The sequence below is a fragment of the Accipiter gentilis genome, chromosome 12 (genome assembly GCF_929443795.1).
Source record: "Accipiter gentilis chromosome 12, bAccGen1.1, whole genome shotgun sequence".
NCBI lineage: Eukaryota > Metazoa > Chordata > Aves > Accipitriformes > Accipitridae > Astur > Astur gentilis.
In genome coordinates, this window is record NC_064891.1 from 5337006 (window position 1) to 5358191 (window position 21186).

The 21186-nt window shown below is 41.8% G+C and overlaps 1 protein-coding gene across 1 annotated transcript in view; it reads right to left on the minus strand.

Moving 5' to 3' along the window:
• Positions 1 to 2307: 2307 nt before the first annotated feature.
• The window catches only part of HPGDS (hematopoietic prostaglandin D synthase), a 30929-nt gene continuing 12050 nt past the window's right edge, over positions 2308 to 21186 (minus strand). Inside the window, exons 2-6 of the mRNA XM_049815017.1 lie at positions 20781 to 20922; positions 9876 to 9968; positions 7121 to 7230; positions 3514 to 3612; positions 2308 to 2827 (exon numbers count right to left, since the gene is read on the minus strand). Coding sequence (XP_049670974.1) covers positions 2663 to 2827; positions 3514 to 3612; positions 7121 to 7230; positions 9876 to 9968; positions 20781 to 20922 — 609 coding nt within the window. The 3' untranslated portion in view covers positions 2308 to 2662. The remainder of the gene's footprint in view (positions 2828 to 3513; positions 3613 to 7120; positions 7231 to 9875; positions 9969 to 20780; positions 20923 to 21186) is intronic.

Consider the following 21186-nt stretch of genomic DNA (forward strand, 5'->3'; position numbering starts at 1 on the left):
TCTCTTCTTAATGCTTCAGTGAATTTTGAATTCATGTCAGTGAAGAGCTTCAGTGGTGTCAACAATGAGGTGTGTCTCCACCTGAAGTTTATAATCGGCTGGCAAGGATGTGATTTGAGGAGGTGAGAGAGGAGGATATCCATTTCCCTGGACAGAGGAAAAGACTGAAATTTGGTCTTTTGAACTCGGAGTAGTTAAGATTCAGACTGCTGCTTTTGTAGAAGCTGAGGGGAAGGCAAAGTATGGGGAAGTCCTTATTGCCCCTGCCCTCTCTTAAAGCCTCAGCTGCTGTATGCTCTGTGCAGAGCTCAGCAAATCTGTACCAGGCTGAATCTCTTGGAGGATTGCATCTTAGAATTCACTGTGGTTTGCAATATGGGGTTGACAGTTAACCACTTTTCTGTGTGTGGTTATCGCAGTCGGAAGACACTTTTTGCATCTTTTGAAGGAGCTTAAAGCAGTTTTATATGAAGAGTAGGGAAGAGCTGTGGAAGTCCATGGTTGCTCAGTATTTCAGCCTGTCTTCAGATACTGCTAGTTGATTAGTCAGTGAGGTGATCTGTGAGCTGGGCATCTGGGTTTTTTGGTTTGGTTATGCCTGTGGGTATTTTTACCAACTGTGCATGATTTTTGCAAGTACAAAATGGATGGAAAATGAAAGCTTTTAAAATGTTTCAAAGTTTGAACTGAACTTTATTTGGCTTTTACTAGAAATCTGTAATACTGCTGCATGTTCCAAAATGCACAGCTGAAGGGTGAAGAAATAGTTTGTTATATGGGAAGGGAGAAGGGTGAGAATCAGTTTGTCTACCATGCTGCTTTAATTCCACCTGTTTTGTTGGACTAAATAGTGGGATTTAAGACAACCACAAGCATTTAATGCTGTAGTTAATTAGGTTGTCTATTTCTGTTGAGCATGATCCTAACCCAATTGTCCCATTGTATGTGCATGTTCTTACCTGTTTGCTTCAAATGTGAAACGAAACAAAATGCCTGCCCTATAGGGTGGCTTGTGTGGTGTTTCGGTTTGGTATGTGTATGTAATCAGTTAATGTAGTCTGGCTGAGCAGTGGTTACTCCTTAAACAATCACATCCCTAGACCCCTGGGGTCAGTATCTGTCTTTAAGTGCTATGAAGCTCATATGCATTTCTGCCTTTTTTTTGTTTGTTGTAACTTTTTCTACCCTGTTTAATTGGAGGTCTTAAGAGATTGTAGTGTCACCAAACTTGGAGATACTCAAAAGTCATCTGGACACAGTCCTGGGCAGCTGACTCTAGATGGCCCTGCTCGAGCAGGGGTTTTGGAACAGATGACCTCTAGAGGTCCCTTCGACATCAACCATGCTGTGATTCTGTGTCTCTGGTCGGGAAAGATCTATAGCGGGGCAAGAAGGGGAGCAAACAAACAACCCCAACTGTCTGAAGTCTGTTGCTGAAGAAGAGAGGAGAGTGGGAGCTGAAGAAGGAAAAACCTGTAAAGAGCTAGAACAAAGCGTGCAAGGAATTCCAAAGCAGGTGGAGATACCGTATGGGAATGAGAAAAAGACTGGACCTTGCTTTCAGTTCTGCCAATACCTGGTTTGTCTCTGAACATTTAGCGGTCAGTTGGTGTCACTCATATGATTCAAGGAAATAATACATATGGTGGGAGGGGAAAGCAAGTGTGAAGGGAAATAACTTTTCCAACAGTGGCCATTTTCAGCCCAGAGGATTGCCCAAATTTGTTGTTCTTTATCTGCTTACACCACGCAGTGGAGTCCTCTTGCAAGCACTTGTCTCTCCTCGAGTTTGTGTAAACCACTTGCATCTACAGTTGTCCACGTTGCCAGGATTTTCACCTACATGTTTTTCCAAGTGCTGGAAGAACAAACTTTTTGTTCCTTCATTTGTCCTAAACCTGGTTTCCACCCCTTCCGCCACTGCCCCTCAATTTTTGTCTCCTTACTGGAAGAGATACAGAGCTGCTGAATGTTCAATTTGCAGCTGGTGTGCTTATGGAGAACTGGTGCTGGTGTGGGCACCAGCTCAGGTGAGCAGCTGCTTTTTGGTTTGGGTTGGGTTTTGTTTTTTTTGGGGGGTTGTTTGGTTTTGGGGGGGGAGCTGTTGTTTGGGGTTCTTGTGTTTTGTTTTTGGTTTTGTTTTGGGGTTTTTTTTCCCAGTGGTACAGCATAAACTTCAAGAGGCTAAAGAAAATGCTTGAGAAGCTTGAAGTTTGTTGAGTAAGTGGGTCTTTCTTTTTTTTTTTTTCCTTTTTTTCTTAGTGTCCTTAGTCCTCCCACACATTTATCCTCTTGTTAATTAGCCTGCTTTCCTCCAGATTGAAAGTCTACAGTAAACAAAGTATTGTTGAGATTGCATCTTGCCAGGAAGGTTTACTCATCTCTTCTCCCTTTGAGAGTCCACAGAACAATAATTGGATTGATCAAGCACTTTATTAGTAGTGGGGGGAATGTGATTGAAACCACACCTCTCCCTCAGGCTCTACTTGACTAAATCAGCTTTTTAGATTCTCTCTTACAAATGGATACAAGTGGTAGGTTTTGATTCGATATAGCATACCCATCTGAAATTAATTTTAGAGTTGTTGAAATTAATAACTTAGGATGCTTATCATGTTGAAAACTAAACATGCATTTGTTTTTTCCAGTCTGAACAGCTGATCTACATTACAGTCTTCGGTCTTTTCTGGATCCAGGCTGCAATAGCTGGAATTGCTTGCACTCTGTCTCTGAGAGCTAAAAGCCTGGGGTAGTTGTCTGCCAGGTCAGGTTTACAGGACAGAAGTGTTGTACTGCATACATCCCAGTAGAAATCAGCCCATGTTACCTGGTGGAAATGGGAAAGAAAGCACTAAATTGTAGCTGGTAGTCTCAAAAGCTGGGACTACTAATATTCTCAGCAAACTGCAGAAAGAAAACATGAATTGATCAGTTTTGTGTAAGTTTTTGTTGTGGGTTTGTCTTTTTTTTTAAGCCTATAATTATAGAGCTGGTAATTAGGTTGCAATGCAAAGCTTGACTTAAGTAAAAATTCATTAAATAAAGCCCTTGCTACAAATATTACTTGCATTATAACATTAATCTTTCCTGCTGAAACTGCTGCAGGAAAGTGTTTTAATTAGTTTCCAAACAGTTTTAGGTAAAGGGGATTATATTTTCAGATTTTTTTTCCTTATTGTCCTATAAATTGATCAGTGATTATAAGCAGATTTCTAAACTCCCATCTGTATTGACTAGTACAAAGACGTTTATAATGTTTTGTGGTAACATACTGCTAAACTGGTTTAGAAAATGTAGATCCTAGTCCTGGTTTGCCTCACTTTTCTAACAGTATAAAAAACAATTTTCACTTTGCAAATGAGGAACCAACTGTGTATTCGCAAGAACAAAGAATTAAAAGAGTGGGGAGGGTTGTTTCATGGGCTGGCATGAAATCCAGAAATTCGGCAATAGTCAATGATTTCATTTTTCTGGCAACCTGATTGGAATGGGAGAAACAAAAAATATACTTACAGACTTCCCTACTAGCCAGTTGTTATCCCCTAAGAAAGTATCCAAATGTTTCAGTAACTCAGGTGCTTTGTTGGTGAGGATATCATCAAATGCTTGTTTCTGGGGGAAGAACGAAACACAAAGATGCACACCAAGGCATAAGCACAGCAGTCAGCAAAATTGGTATCTGGGGGGTTTCTTGTGAAAAAGAAAGCTGAAATCTGAGAAAGGTGGCAGTGAAATCATTTGGTCTGACCCAAACTTTAGACTCCTCTCAGTTCTCTTTGGAGGAAGGAATGTATTAACATCCAACTCAGGGTTGATACAGCAAACAGCAGTTATTTAAGATAAGTGAAGAAATGCAGAGGTAACTGTCACTTGGATACATGTGAAGGGGCGTGATAGAATTTAGGAAAGCTGAGGTAATTACCCATTAAGTGGGTTAGATGCCCAAAACATGGCATTCATGGCTTGGCGAGCCATGACTTAAGCCAACTGGTCCCTTAACGAACACCTGAAAGCTCCTGGATGCTAAAACACGATGTGTGGAGTGACGCTGCTCGTTTATCTGTGCTGACAGTCACCAAGCTGCAGCAAGATGGGAGCCCTTCCATAGATTTGGGAAGAATCTGTCTGTAATGTATTCCCAATGTCTCATGGTCATATTTTGGGGGGATTCTTTTGGATGTTACGTTTTCTAGTGTACAGGGTCTCAAATTTCCAGAATCCCTTAAGCTCGGTCTTTCCTTGCTGTCAGCTAGATGCTGCTCAGTTATCTTTCCCTACCAGTCCTTCTCATTTGAGATGTGGAACCTGGGTTTTGAGCTTTTGCTGGGTTTATCTTTGAACTTTTATGTTAGCAGCTTATTCTGCTTTTTTTTTTTTTTTTTTTTGGTCTCCACAGCAATGAGATTTGAGGTGGTTAAAATACATTTTTAAAGGCTGAAGTCTGCATTGAAGGGTATGGGCCTTAGTATTTGTAAGTTAATGGATGAAGGATGAGGTAGTGTGTGGTGGTTCTCCGCCAGCTGTTCCCCATAGCAGAAAGTTTTAAGGCTGCTATTAAAGGGTTAGCTGTTTCCTTTGGAGTGGGAAACTGTGTCTGGTTTTCTCTTCTCACCTGCTTGGAAGCAAGTGAGATTGCAGACTGTTATGATCATCTGGTCTGACCCATGTGGCACAGTTTGTGCAGTTAATGTGCTTGGCCTAATTTTGGAGGAACATACTCAGGCTTGGTTAAATAGGCACTGCTATACAGGAATGGAATTATGTCAACAGCTTTGAAATTCAGGTTGATGAAAAAAAGAATAAAATTTAGAAGAGGTAGCTGCCTAAATGGTCCCAAAAATGCAGGCTGAAATAAAATCAGTGTTTTTGCAGATGTGTTCGAAGATCTGCCATCATTTTCCACTGTCTGGTAAGAGCTTAGCAGCTGAATGTGGTGACTGCAATTAACAGCCAGAAGTTTGCAGTCTAGAAATTTCATATTTGTACCCTGTGCTGTAGCATTTCGGGTTTTTTTAAGTAAGTTCCCCTGCCCTCTCTGAAGAAAAAAAACCCAACCAACCAAACAAAAAAAAAAAAAAACAACAAAAAAACCAAACCAACCAAGCAAAACAAAACCCAAACTATTGCTGTGGCCATGATGGTAATGACCTCCTCCAACTACAGAAGTACCCAGTCAACCTGTGAAGCTGGTGGGGACATGACCAGGATCCACCTTCTGGAGTAGCGTGACCTACTTGTCTCAATCCTGGAGCTCTCCAGCAAAGCATGACAAAGCTGTTGCAACAGCAGCTGTTTGGGGTGGGGTTTTTTTTTTGGGGGGTGGGGGTATAGGGTGAAGAGAGAGTCCGTGCCTCGCACGGAGCAAGCTTCCATGGGCAGCTTCCACCTCTGCTCCCTTTACCTTGCTTGGTTTTCTCTTGGCTAGTGGCTAGGTAGTAGCATAACGCATCCTTCCACCCTTCTCCGAGGGATGTGTGTTCCTGCAATCACTTGTGGCCTGGGGAAGTTTTCTGACTTTACCATGTGTACGCGACTTAAATCTGGCCTTGAGAGACCACGAGATGCCACTTCTACCACAAGGTGGTGGCAGCGGACCCAGAAGGAGAGAAGGAGAACGGCTAATAGTGAGAAAAATGTTAAAGATCCCCAGAAAGTAAGTTTCTCGATCTTCCTTGGCCTCAAAACGCTCCCTTGCATGCATACGTGCGTACAGGCATATAAGGGTTGCCTGCGACCTCTCTTCCCTTTTAAATTAATCGCTGGTGACATGATCTGGGTCCTTATTCTGGACAAGTGCTTGAGTACAAGCTGGGACACACGCAGGCATTATCGTGGGAGTTTCCCTGTAAAGGAGTAGCAGTACTGTGGCAGTAGTGCTGCTGCTCCACTAACGCATTAGCAATAGCGTGGCTGTTCCTAAATGATTAAAAAATCATGAGTCAGTCTCCCCTCCCCAAATTAGGAAATGTTAGGAAATCATTAGGAAATAAAGTAATTCACATTTTTGAATACTAAAACCTCAAACCACACTTTCAGATTTTCCCCTGCAAGATTTCAGAGCACTTTCATATTGTTTCATTATTTATGGTTGGTTTGGGGCAACATTTTGTACTCTGTTGTTTCTGTAGTAGGATACGCTGGTTGATCTGAAATGTTACCTTTGAATAAATGGAAGGTGGCTGCACCTTCCGTTAATGTTAATGGTGAGACCTGTTGTTACACTACCCCTTTCCTAAAAGGGTCAGGTCATCTGCTTGGGTCAGAGCTGCGTGGAGCCATTGTAACACCGGAGTTAACACATCCATCACCCTCTTCGCCCAGCAGCTGATCTGCATGCCTGCATTTGGGGCTCTGGTGAGAGGGACTGGACCGATGCCAAAAAAAAAAACACCCCAAACCCAAATGCTGTAGGACTTTGCCTGTGACTGAGTGTTAAAGTACCCATGGCAGCGTGTTAGCCTGCTGTCAGGACTTGCAGCACCACTGCCAAGGACCAAGGTGGGGCTGCGGGGGTCTGAAGAGCGTGGCTGCAGTGACAGTGAGGGATGTGCTACGTCCCCTCTTTAAAGGCACTCGCTGTCTTACACCACTCTGGTAGTCGAAAAGCATTTGTCCCTGGCAGCTGATGTATTGAAGACTGATACTTACTAAAAAACCAAGGAGAAATCAAGATGCAGAAGCGCAAAAAAGGTGGGGTGGAGCTGTTAATCTTGAGTTAGCAAAAAGAGAATGATATGAGCTTAGTCTGTTTGCAACAAGATACAGGTATTGCACAGTGCTGGCTGGGGTGGAAGTGTCCTGTCTTTCCCCTTTGAAGAGCAGTTTGATGTATGCCCATATGGTACCCTTGGTTCAAGTTGAACTAGTGAGGGGCGGCTCATGATGGTCTCATCACTTCCACAAAGGGTGAAAAAAATCTGGTGAAGGATGAGGTGGGAAGAAGCAGACGACATTGGCTGGATTAGCCTTGAGGAAGAACCACAGAGCTCCTCTAGCTCAGCTTTGCTGAGGTGAGGTGATGGACCCAGGGACTGACACATGGCAGTGTCTCCAGAGGAGATGCACAGGTACAGAGTCATGGCTTATGTGCTATCTTTGTTTAAATTAGCGATTGTCTTACTCTCACATCCTGGTTTTTCTCTGCCCAAGGGAACAGTGTCATGAAATCATCTATGGTGTCCACAATGGCATCAGCTAGCGCCTGTTCCACAGGCGTCTGACCTGCCAGACCTGTGGGAAGCAAGCATATGAAGGGAGGTTAGAGACAGCATCAGCAGGAGTCTTTGATACCTCAAAGGTAAACTCTGTTCTTTGTGAACATTTCTGTAAAAATACATGCTCTCTGGGGCTTTTTGGATGCTAGCAGCATGCATTTGACTCCTTGCATCCAGGTGCAATCTCATCTACCTTTGCTTTTTTCCCCTTCCAGCCTCATACAGCCATCCTAGGTGGAGAGTTGTTCTTGCCCTCACCTGAGCCCACAGCCTGACTCCTGCTTCCTTATCTTCTCTGCCTTCCACTGCCCCAGCATGTTCAGCGAGGGTCAGCACTAATTCCTTTCTGTTAATCTTTCCCCATCCCAGTTTTCAATGTCCTTTTCCATCTCATGATCTTTCCATCTTGGTCAACACAATCTCCAAAAGTGCTTCTGTGAAAGTCTGAAAGTCTGCTTCTCTTTCCCTCTATCCTGCCCATTCAGCCCCATTTAGAAGCTTCTCGTGACATCCTGCTTGCTTTTGATTACTTCATTGTATTCAGGCACCTTAGCCAAACTTTGTCTTGTTTACAAATCTGCTTTCCTCCCCTGTTGTCCTTTGGCTCACCTGCACTCTTCCTAATGCTGCTACTTTTTTCCCTCACTCTCTTTTCACAGACCTGCATTCATGCTTTCACCTCTGTGCAGGTTCAGGTCATACTTCTCTTCCTCTCTGTTCTTTAAGCCTCACCTGGAAGTTCTGTGTTTCCCATAAGCCGTATGCCCTTCCTCTGCCAAATCATCTCCCTTACTGAAACTTTATGCTTTTGAAGGTGAGGGGGGTGCCTCTCCTTTTGGGCATTAAGTTCTGTGAGCCTTCAGTAAAGAGTTGTTGATGACGGGCACCAAAAAATGCCATTTCTTAATTTTAAAGTATTAGGGACATATATGCAGACTTAATGGCAGACCTAGCAAGTTCTGACTAGGAAGTTGAAAAGATTTTTTTCTCTTTCCACGGATGCTCTTTTTCCTACTGTAGCTGACAGTGTGACTTAACACTGAACAGAGAACAGCATGGTCTGAGTGTGCTCCAGAACCGCAGCCTTTGTGGCTGTTGCAAGCTGATGGAAAAGGTGCTCGGGAATGCCTAAATCAGAACTTCAGACCGTAAAAGGAGCACAGCTCCAGATCAGCCTCCCGATAGGAGATGGGTGGAGAGGCAGCGTGGGTGGAAGGCAGGCTTTCTCATCGTTTTTCATTACCAGGTGGACGCTCATCATTCTCTTCCCTTGCAAGTAGTAGATTGTATCAAGGATGGAGGAAATTGGCAGGAACGCAGTATTGCAGACACACTTGAAAATATGTTGTGCTAGTGCCTTGAAGAATAACACTCTGCGCTTCTGCTTGTTGCCTCCGTTGGAAAATGTGAGAAATCTTGAAAGGCAGGTTACATCTCTTTGCTCAGAGTGTAAAAAAAGTAGGATAGTGCTTGCTTCCCAGTCCCCCACTTCAATTTGCTGACATTCAGCACACCACAAACACGTCTGCCTTCAGCCAGACCAGTTTTGCAGATGGTTTTGAATGACAGCTTGCTGACCTAAAGCAAGCCCTGACTACTCTCTTTGATTACTTGCATTACTAAGTCTAATATCACTTTATCTAACTGGTCAACTACTTCCATAGCATGTAAGTATTTAAGATGCAAGTGATGTCACCGTCTGATCTAATGTCTCTGCCAGCTCAGAATTGTTGCCTAAATCTGCTTCAGAGTGGTCTGCCTGCTGACTGTGATAATCGCTAATGCTTCCAAAATCTCCTCCTCCTGGAAATCTCTCTGTTAGCCTGGCAGCTCAAATTTAGCTCCAGGGGAAACTTCCCTGAGAACCTTAGGGAAGCCACAGGTACACGCTTTGTCATGCAGTGGCAGGTGAATAAAGTTTATTGGCTGGAGAAATCAGCCCAAACCCCAGGTGCAGTACGCAGAGGAGAAACTCAATCAGACATAAAGGGTGATTATTTCTGAGTTTTCCTTTAGGTGTGCATGCTTGCAGTGTGAATATGGAGCTCAGCCCCACGACTTCAGAACATTGTAGCATTTCAAGGTACAGGTTGTTACTTTGAACCTGCCCCCCCCCCCCCCCCCCCCCCGTTTTTTTTTACATTCTATGTGACTTTTGAGTGACTAAACCCTGTTGTACAGCATCCTGGAGGATGTGCCTTGCTCTGTTTCTTCTTTCTGATCTTGGAACCACAGGGGATGTAGCCTGAGATCTCATCAGGATTGCCACAGCAGCCCTGACCCACCAAGCAAAATTGGCACCAAATTATGGTAAGGAAGGCCACTGAACGCAGGCATGCCACCACACAGCGCTCCTCGGTGCTTTTTAAACCGTCGCTCTTTGAGTTGGCATCTCTAATAGCATCCTATATGGTACGCTGTGTTTCTGTGGTCAGCACTTGGTGCTGGTAGACAAACTACAGATGCAATGAGAGGCTGAAACTATTAGCTCTTCATGCCTGGGAAGAGCACTAATACCAGGATTGCCACACCGGTGTTGACTTCTGCTAGGTTGGGCTTGCCGAGGTGTGTGTTTGTTTCTATTTTTGCCGTGGGTGTATTTTTTCTGAGCATTAAAGGTGGGTGCAGAACAGAGCAAGACTGTAGTCAAATAAGTGTTACCTGATTCTCTGGCAAGGTATCTTGCTATTGCCAGGCTCTGGTGAATGGTAACTCCATCTACTTCCAGAATGGGGATTTTACCAAATGGGATAGCTTGGAGGAGAAAGAAAAAAAGAAAAAAAAAAACAACCAAAAGTTAAATCGTAGCTCTTAACGGTGGGAGTCTGTAGTAGTTGCACTTTTACCACCCAGAGGGTATGCATTGTTACAGCACTTAAGTTTCACAGTATTTCTGTAGGGAAATGAATGGACTCAAAAAACCAAAAGTAAGGTTAAGGATATAACCAGATTACCCTGCAAGAAGGCAACTATAGCGTAGAAAACGGGCATTGCATTGCCTTTTTCCTAGCCTTGTGCTGTAAAGGCTGAATGTGCTCCTACATATCCTGAATTCTTTATGCAGAGAAACTTTTCAGTGGAATCTTGGTTTTTCCTTTTCTTCCCTGTTTTTTCCTCCCCAGGAGAGTGGCTGCCAAGGTTAAGCAAAGATTTGTAGTGCAGGATCCAGCTGGGGTATGAAGTAAGAGATTGGGTAAAGACTACAAAGGTGCTTTTTCCTTTACACTTGTTTTAAATTCAGAAGTAGTGATTCAGAGAGGTATCTGTATTTCAGAACTTATATTGTGACATTTCAGCTGACAGTCATCACCAAGGGACAAATACAGCTTTCACACTGAACTGCAAATGCTAAGAAGATACTCAAATTTATTTGACTTATTTGACTTTATTTTATTTTATATATAAAAAAAAAATATTCTGTCAGTGATGGGTAGGAAGCCTCCAGATATAGTGGAAAACAAACTAAGCAAGCATCATGTATCTCAAACTCTCTTACAGATATCCGAGATCAATCTTATTTTTCAGTTATTAATTTAGTAGCATAATGTATGTGAAAACTTGGACTGCTGTTTTTCTACATTTTGGAGAAGCTGCTGGCATGATATCAAATGGGGCTGAAACCTCAGAGCAAAGCTTAAGCTGGGAAAAACTGTCGCGTTAAGGTCAGTGAGAATCTACTCGTGGGAACCCAGTGCAGTTCACTGGGGGAACTTTAAATCTCTGCATTTCAAAGGATGCTATTTCATAAATTCCAAGTATGTGATTGCAAGTGCTGGTCATAGCCAAATGCTTTGTGCCCAGTTTTCATCTGGATTATACTTTATGTAAATAAGATGTACACTCATCTTAAGACTGTCTTGCGATTGTTGAAAGGGCAGTAGCGGAAAAGTAGGAACATTGTCTACTGGAAAAATGCGAAGTGCTTTCAAACCCAGGAGAACTGTCTTTATGGGACAGCTGGAATGACACTTCTATTCCATGAGGTTTTTTAGTTCTTAGTGAAAAGGGAAAAATAATGAAACCTTACGTATTTGTGACCTGTTTATCAAAGCAACTTCATCAATGATGAACACTGCCACGTGGCTTTGAGGTTTAGCATGCAGTATGTGAATAACATTAGATATGGTATCTTAGATGTCAAATCTGTATCTGCAAAATTAATTTGGCAGCTGCACAAGACATTCAGGACTCCTCTGTGCATTTTTTTTTCTGCATCTGACCTCAGTACTCAGGATACTTCCCTCCCCCCCAAGTTCAGCACACTGTGAAGCTGGTATAAATTTTGATGCTGATGACTAGTAGAAGCAAGAGAGCTCAAAGAGCATTAGCTGCTGTTTGTACTCCAGGGAGAAAGCATGGACTGGTATTTGTTATTGAAACAATAATAGACTTTTGCACAGAGGGCTTCGTATGTTTAATACCCAGAGAGCAGCAAGGTCCTGGCAAGTCCATGTATCGCTTCGCTGAGAATCCAGAGAGGAAAAGATGTGTCCCTAGATGCTAAAACGAAAAGCTCTCTGTTTGTGAAGATGAGAAGAGCATTGGTTCCGTGCTGTGGATTAACGGTGTGGAGTGCCCTGAGCATCACTGCCTCCAAAGCCACAGAGCTGTGAAATAATGTTTGCTCGTGCAGAACACCAGCACATCTTTCAAGCAAGTGCGAGTAGAGGGGTTGAGAGCACGCGTGACCGCTGGATGTGCCAGCGTGGTCAGCCCACAGCCGTCTTCAGATGCCCCCAGGCCACACAAGGCTGTACACCAATGCCTGACAATAGGTAACGTCAAAAGCACAGCCAGCTCAGGAGAAATAACCGCTGCCCCTGAAGGAGTTAACTGTCCTTTTTTTGGAGGCCCCCAGTAGAAGTGCTGCTGAGCCCATGCCGTTTTGGTGAGGCCAATGTGACTAAGCCAGGCGCTGTAGCAATAACTGTCAAAACGCGATGATCACTGCTCAGGTTGGGAAACTACAATTGCTTCATCTAGAAACTGAACAGACCATTTTCTGCTGTGTTCACGTACAGGGGAAAGTCTAAAAGTTGGAGCTTTGCTTCAGTTTGTTGATTGCTACAAGGAAAATGAAAGCTGGTTTGTTTGTACAGATATATTTTTTTTAAGAAACCCTTGATTACAGCAAAAGGAGGGAGGCATCTTTCTGACAATTGAGGAACATGGATTAAGGTGTGAAAGGCAGCTGGGTGGCAAAATGGCAGTAATCTCTCATGTTCTGTTTCTCAGTAATCTGGCCATTTCTGGATTAAATTTTTTTTTTTTTTTCTTTTTCCTAGCAGCCCATAGAATTCAAGGGAATTGCTATTTCTTTCTTGAAAACATGAGTAATGCCTACAAAGTGTTTCCTCCTCAGTGCTGACCTATTTTCATGAAGATCTGGTTATTCTTTCCTGGAAAAGAAACTGAGTTTACCACTAAAAAGATACAAATACAGCTTTGTTTTGTGTGCAGTAGAAATATTCATACACTTGCATGATTTATCATGTGAGTATAAAATTAATAAATGAAAGCAGATTTTATTGCACATCATCCCATGAGCCTTAGATGTTCAAAAGGCATTATGCTTTGATTTATAATGAGGCTTGGGGTTTTTTTGCTAAGAGGCAGCATATCTATTGTCATCATTACTAAACAATGGACTATTTAAATCATACCAGATGGTAAATGGGAGATGTTCCTTCCGTTCTTGTGTGTTTAAAATGCCATTTGATTTTTTTCTTATAAAGAACAGGGGAAAAAAATGTGATGTGAATATAAACATAGATTTATTTTTTTTCTTGCTGATAGAGTGTATGTGTATGATTATGCACTGACTTTTGTTGAGTATTGAGTTAATAGGCTGTAAATTAGTACAATTCTGAGATGTTTGAAGAAATCACACTTGTGTGCTGTGTGGATCATTGTAAAAATCTGTTGTTTTTTCTTGGGTGCAGGGAATGCTATTCTTTCACACTGGAAAGTATGGCAGATATCCAGGCTGCTTTACAGCTGAAGAAAATAGCAAAGAACAGTCAAGGGGCAGACAATATTTATAGTACATCTCCTCCTTATTGGAGAAGTTATAATGTCTTATAAAGTTGCATTTTTAAGTCTGGAAAATTTTATGGAAAAAAAATATCTCTTTGCCTTTGAAACATTATTATCCAAAATTCATATAACAAGACCAAAGTTTTTTAGTAACCTGCAGCGAAGTACCTTTTTGCTCTTGTTAACTAAAAGAACAATTTCCTATATTGATGAGTTTGTGGCAAAACCAGGAGATTGATTGTATATATAAGTTTGGCTGTTGTGGGCAGGAATGTGTTCCCTGCGAAAACCGGAGACTTCCTTTTCCGAGTGGAGAAGAAGGGGTGGATTTTTGTCACACAGTTCATCCTCAGGAAGGGTGTGTGAAGAGCCTTCTCTCTGGATGGGTGCAGTTTGATTGCTGGAGGTAAGGTCGAGGTTTGACAAATGACCTTGATGTGGCCTCTACACACCATGCCCATAGCCTGTTTTTTGAAGTGCAGCAAAACCCACAGCCAGGCCATCTACTCAGGGGTTCCAAACTGCACCAGAAAACCATCTTTCTGTACACAAATTTAAGCAGTGTTACCCTTAGATTCATGCATGTGGGCTTTCAGTGGCTTGCTTTGAGCCTCCCATGGTACTTTTGGCCCTAGCTCTGCTCATTGACAACACACGTTCAAGGAACTTCTGGGGATGTCTAAATGTGCCCTGTGTATAAGCATTGTATTAAAACCGCTAAATTTTACACAGTTTTGGTCAAAGGCATGGTTCGTGTGACTCCAGCTGAACACAGCACCTAGACTGGTCCTGCCAGGCTTCTACATGAGACGAGGAAGTGAAAGAGGTGGCACATGAAGCTGGAATGTAAGAGGGATCCGATTTGGGTAGAATGAGGGTGGTGGGGGCAAGTCATGAAACACCATGCACTGGAGAGCAATCGTGAACGAACAGTTAAGCCAAAGTAGTGCAGCCTGGAAGGATCTGAGTGTCACTTTGCTAGTTTTTCTTTAACCTTGATCGGTTAGGGGGCTGCTTCATACTTACGTCAGTTTATACCCCTGTGTATCCATATGGATGTCCTTTCCATGTTTTCCAAAACAATGTTGTCTTGCAAAGTTTCCAACTCCCACCTGAGCAAATACATTTTAAGAAGGAGAACTAGAAAAGTCTGTTGCCATCATCATACAAACAGTGTCATTTCTCAGGCATGCACAAAATATATGACCTTTCCCTTTCAGTTTCTGCTTGCTTTGTTGCTCATCTGAAGTAGAAGGCACTAAGAACCCTTGTGTTGCTTTCCAGATTTAGATTGAAAACTCACTGAAAAGAGGAACAGGGATTTTAAAAAGCATACTGTTTGGATAACTAAACCTGTAGTCTTCTTTAAATTGAACTTTTATCAGCAAATTCTTGCTTTTCCTATTATGTTGGTTATCCATTGGTTTTAGCACTGCATGCTGCAATGAAATCTGCACAGACTTTACACTTCCTGTGAAGAAAACCTTGACAGAGGGTGAGTGTAATTCATCAGACTGATCTGCAGTCTCTCTTCCCGTTTGAGAAAGGACTCACTGAAGTATCTGTGCAGTGCTAAGGAGTTGGATGAATTCCTTTTGATATATATTTTAATTTTGGTTGGCTTTTGTGACTAGAACTGTGATGTTTATATAGTCTCTGCTGGATACTAAGCAGGGGAGATGAGGCCTGATGTGTGTTAAAAGCAAGGACACCTGTATAAATTGTCTTCATCCCACGACGTCCCCGAGGGCTGTGGTCACTACTCCCTTCCCGGCTTGCCTATAGATTCTCACTAGCGGTCAGGCCTTCCCTTTGACCGTGAGCTCCTGGCTCATCCTCCTGGGCACGAACCAGCGGCTGGTGCTCATCTGGGCCTGTTTCTCTGTCAAGGACAGGGAAGGGAAACACAACACAGAGCCAGCACAGTTTTGTCCAAGCCTGGCAGCTACGCTGGTTGGCTGCTGGTGTTGGAGAAACCAGAGCTTAGTGCTGTGCTGGGCTTCTCCCTGTTGTTCTTCCCCAGCTAGTGAGGAGCCCCTACACAGATACAGTTTTTAATTTTCTCCTTCCCTTGTCTCCTTCTTCCTTGTCCCATCATCTTTTCTTCTTCATTATTCTTCTCCTCCTCATCTCTGTTCTTTCTTCCCCATGTTTATCCTGACTCGCCTCAGCTTTGCTCCCAGACGTGAGTTCAGTTTCCCCTGTTTCCTATGACGAACACTCCCGCGCTGACCTCCTCTTTCCCATCCTTCCTCCTGCCTGTGTTGAAATCATCTATAGCCTTGATGCTAAGCAGCTGGTTTTTAAGTATTGGAATGTTCCTCAAAATCTGAATAATTAATGGTTTTGCAATCAAGCAGTTTAGATTGATGTCATAGTAAGGCAGTTGGGTTGGTCAAAGACAGGGGAAAATAAATGTCACAGCCATGCTTCTTACTACAATATATCTGTCAAAATAAGTTCTCCTTTGCCTTGAAAACTAACCATAACTGCTTTTCCTTTCCCTTAATATTTAAATTGGATCATGAGTAACAAATATATAAGATACTTTGCATCTTCCAACAAGAAGCATGTGAAAGATTTATTTTATGTAAGGCTGGCAGAGGAGCAAGGCCCCTGGGAAGCAATTGACCTGGAGCTGGAGGCATCCATAATCCATATCTTCTAGAAAAGGATGGCCAGGATGGTGCTCTGATCTAACCTCAGCCCAGCTTTAGCACTGTAGTTATTACTACTCAGATTTTCCTTGGAAGTGATTGCTAAGCTCTGCTTTTTACCCAAAGATAGCTATTTACACATCTTAGCTAGAGCTACAAAGCAGCAAGTCACTCAGGAAACAGGATGAGTGCTCCCTTGAAGAACTCTTGCCTGCTATCAGGTATCTCTCAAGATTTATCTGTTATGTTGGAAGTCTTTTCAGTGCAATAATTAGTCTGTCAAGTTTCAAGCAACATTCTGCCCCTCCTAAACAGTTTATGGGACATTTACAGCCATTAGTGCAATGAAAGCGTCCTTTGCAATGACTATAAAGTCTGCATAATTGCCATTGCTTCAGATTCCCTGAATAAGCCACAGAAAAAAAGCTGTTACTGCATGCTAGCCTGATATCTCAAGAGGATGGTAACTTTGTGCACCATTACAATGGATTATCTGCTATATCATGACTTATGTCAGTACAAGGACATTTTTTTTTTTTTTTTTGTGAGGAGCCTATTATGTGGTAATACAGATCTTGAATGAGTCTATTATGGGCTGGTGCATAGATCTTGAATTAAGTGTGGTTTCAATGGTGGTACAGTCAAGTCACAGTCTGTTCAAAAGGAAATGTAAAATGTAGGTCTGTTCACTCATTTAAACAATTATTGAATATATAAAGAGTGAAGGGTCATGTAAAGCTGCTACTTGATATTCAGCTGTTTTTAAAATTCTGCGCTAAAGCTAGTCAACACTAATACTTACATACTAGCTTGCTTAAATTTGTTTATATTATAAACTACAATCCTCACCTGAAATCAGCAACAGAAAATTTACCAAAGATGATCTGATTAGTGATAGAAGGGAAAAAACCCCAACGGTTGAGTTACAGAAATCTTAATTTCAGAGTGTGTAAGCCAAATGACAGATTTTAATTTCAGAGTGTATAGGCCAAATGATAAAGGTTTTTGTTATGATATGCCTCCCTCTCATACAAAAAAAAGCATCATTTGGGTGTAAACAAAATGAAGTAAGACAGTATTTCTAGGAGCAAGGAGTTACTTATTTGCCTGAAGGACCATTAAGACAACAGCTTGCTGGGGAGAGCCACGTGAAAAATGTCAAAATGAACAACAAAACCCATCACACTCTTCAGTCCAGGCCAAAATTAAACTTGCAGCAGCTGCAAGTCTGCTTTCTAAATGGCCTTTCTATGTATGCATTAATCTTAATGCACACATTTTCTATCTTCCCTTCAATTTTACAGGAGAACTAAGAAGTAAGTCTGCTTTTCAGTATAATGACAGTATTTTCTGTTTTATATGGTATGATGATTTGGGTGGGAGGGTGGTATTTGTTGCAAAACCTTATCTAATTTTATGACAATTGATGAAGCAAACCTATCCTCTCTGCAGAGACCTGACTCCTTGTACTCTTAGAGAAACTTAGCTTCTTTGATTTGTTCCTTAGTAGTTCAAGAATCATGAAGAGGCTCTCCTTGTCCAAACTTATTAAGAAAATAGAGTTTCCTCTTCCCTAGGTCTTTTTTTTCTTTATCTTACTTCACCATACTTGAAGTTTTTTAAAAAGAGGGACATTATTTTGTACTTGCAGACTCTGCAGTCAAAACTGGTTTCAGATCTTTCATAGGCAAGTGGGTAATTGCAAACATACTATATGCAAGTGTGCATAGCAATTTGAGTGGTATTACTTAATGTCACTTCAATATATAATTATGTAATTAGTTTAATTAATTGAACCATTTCTAATGATTTTTGAGGGCTGCAAAACAAGTGGTGTACCAAACTGCTATTACATTAGCTGCTGTTACATGAAATGCAGCTGTAATTCCCCTTATCGTTGCTAAACACCACCCTTTGGTTTTCATCAGGATGAGGCTGACTGGCATCTGCTACTTTATTTCTGTTCTCTTTGAAGTCGGCCCAGTCCAAGCATAATGGGGGGAAAAAAAAAATTCCTGAGCTTCATAAGAAAGATCTGAATAGAGAATATGAATGCCAGTAGTGTAGGAGATGTCTCAACAGAGTGAACTATGCCTGTGTATTCTCAGTTGGTTGGAGAGATCCCCTCATTTCATATTTACTGCTGAACACGGCAATATTTGAACCTTTTTGGCAAGGATTCTGCTACCTACTTTCCTGAGGGCTGGTGCTTTTTCCTCTTCAATCCCCACCTCCATGGAGGCAGCTGAGTTACATTTTGAAAAGTCAGGATAGTACAGAATGCAAGTGGTTTGTTTTCCTTATGGCAAATGGTGCATCTCTGCTGTATGCAATATTGCTATAGTGTTAAGATACACAAACCCTATGCAACCTAGTCCCTAGCTAGGAGGCAACCATTTCTTCTCTTGAGTCGTGGCCTGCAAGTTGGGGTTTAGGTACCTTAGGACAGACTGAAGCAGTGGCTATTGGTCTTGTGCCCTGTAAGGCTGTTTACTGCAAAGCCTTGCTGCTAACTTTTATTTAGAGTTTTGCTGAATGATTTGCCTGTGGGAGATTACTTTGTCTGGAAATACCATAGGTAATGATTGCTTCACAGAGGAGGAGGAGGAGGAGGTAGTCATCAGTTAGTTGATCTCCAGGCAATTTCCTTAGCAGCATTACATTGTTATGCATACAAAAAAAAAAATACCTTTACTCTTGTTTTAGTTGATGAACCTCTTAATTTGCATATTGTCTGCAACGCAGATGCCTCTGGTGGCAAATGCCATCATTACATTGGTGCTTGAGCTAGGATCCAGGGAGCCTTCCAAGAGCAAAAGTTTAGCATCCTGGTATGAGGTGTAATAGCACTTTCAGACATGCATCCGACCATTTCTTTGTAGGTGTACATTTTCCTGGTCAAATAGCACAATACATTCCAGTTCCCATCCACTGACTCACTGGAAGCACGCTGTCTACAGAAGCCTGAAATTCAAAGAACTCCTAGGCCAGTACAAATTTTGCACAGATGATTTCACATATCTGAAAGCAGCAGCTCCAACATTTTACTAAACTTCTTAACTGCTTTGACTGATCCCTAGATTAAATTCCATAGTAGAGGCTGCTATGAAAGGCCATTATGCAGAGAAAATGAAAAATCTTAATTAACCCTTGGTAAACCTGCTAACAAACTTTTCACATCACAGGAAGAAACAAAGACATCCAAACGTTAAATGACTTGACCGACATTTGTTAATGCAGCAGATACAATTACAAACTGTATGGCTTAGAATTTCTAGGATGCCTTTTCTCCCAGTGTTTGGGTGGTAATGGTGTTGCAGCTGGGCATACACTGTAGTGAACAAGTACAGTACATATAAAACTTCACTGGGAAATGCATGATGTGAGCACTGAAGAAAAGCATAGGAAGGATTTTCCTGCATTGTTTCTTGTGCTGGCTTGGATGTTGGCGACATCTTCAATATTGATTGATAGGTCTGCTATTAGAACATCTGGTCCTAGGATATGAATGCCTCTGTAGCCTTTAAGTCACTACTTATGCTTTGTCTTTTTGTCTCACTTAAAAATCAGTATGCAAAACTCTACATAGAATTATACTTTGCTAATATTCTCTGAACTTTGCTTCAGGGCATAAGTGGGTGTGTGTACGTGTGAATATGTGCATAGTTAAGAATGAAGAAAGCCTATGAAGAGCTTTCCGCTATTCCTGTGAATTCTCAGTCTCACCTTTAGCTTCTGCCCTGCTTCCTTGAGAACTGCAGTGGGAGAGACATAAGCTATATCACACGGCCAACAGGTTTAAGCTCTTAAAAAGAGAAGGTTTCCGAAGTCATCAATCCCTAACTGAAAATATCCCATTTACACTCCTCTGTGGGTTGTTAGCTAGTGTTTTCTACATTTGAGCACCACAGATGGGCTTCAGCTGCCAGTTGGAGAGCATTATGGGAAAAACCAAATTTAACAAGCATTTCATAGCCTGTTGGCTGGGTTTATTAAATGGTGTGAAAGCCTATCAAGAAAATTTACTTGATTAATAGAAATTGCCTTGTGCATGAGTTTTGCCTTTTCCCCAGACTAAAGGCATTATTCTTCATTCTGGATGTGAAAAGTCATAGCCCGTGTAGCAAAACATGGGCCAAATCCATGAAATGAAGACACAGGTATCTCTGATTTCATATCCTCTCTCTACAAACTCAAGATCTGTTTCATTTGAACTAAGGCCCATTTAATGAACAGAAATAAAAAATAGTTTTAATAGCTAGAAAGAGGTTACTCTAACTAAAAAAACGTGAAATGGATGGGGTATAGTAGCCTGCAGAGGACTCTTGGAAGGGCTGGGAGGGGTTGTTAGGAACAATTATTTTTTAGCACCATTTTTGATCCTTTTGTTTTCTTTTTGCTATATCAACTGATTTCTTTTTGTTTTCTGTCATCACTTTCCCTCTCTGAAGACTTTTCTGGTTGAAAAGGCGTGTCCTTCTTGACGCTTAATTCCAATCTGGCTTTCTAAAATGAGGGTGAAGGCTGCAGTGTGGTCTTTGAGACCAAATCCTCCAAAGAAACTGAGAAGATTAGCATTCATTTGGTTAGCTTTGGGCAGACAAAAGCTGAACTGAATTTACAAGGAGTAAAAGCCCAGCTGGATGACAGCAGGTAAGTCATTTTAGATTGTCTGAAGCTTTGGATCTGGATTTCCATGAGAGCATCAGGAATGACATTTTGGCTGTCTAGACAATAAAATTCCCATAGACTTAATTAAAGACAGGAATTAAATGTATTTCTGCTTATGAAACATATAGGTATCTCTTCAATTGCTTTGCTTTTTGACAGCATTTCTAGCAGAGCTTTGGATATAAGATCCCTTGCTACTTACTTGGTTTGATTTTGGGCCAGTCTGCTGCCTCTATCCTGTGGTCTTCATACTTCTTGCCTGAATAGGCAAACAGGTAGCGGCTGATTTCTGCTCGTCCTCGCAGATTGAAGTATGTCAGCTTGTACTGTGGCATGCTGGATCCCTGAAAGGGAAGACACCGTGTTGCTTATGAGTAACTCGACTCCTTTTTACAAAAGTGCACCATATGCTTGCTTTTGAAACATATGCTTGTACAATGGAAAGAACATGTTACACTAAGTCATGATGTGTTGTACTTTGCAATCATTGCATTAGTCACATCTTTTTGTTCTGCATTTGTCAGCCACAATATTCAGACGTGGACAATGACAGTTAAAGCTGCAGTTCCTCCTTGTGCGTCTTCAGAAAAATGGCTTGATTTTTTTCA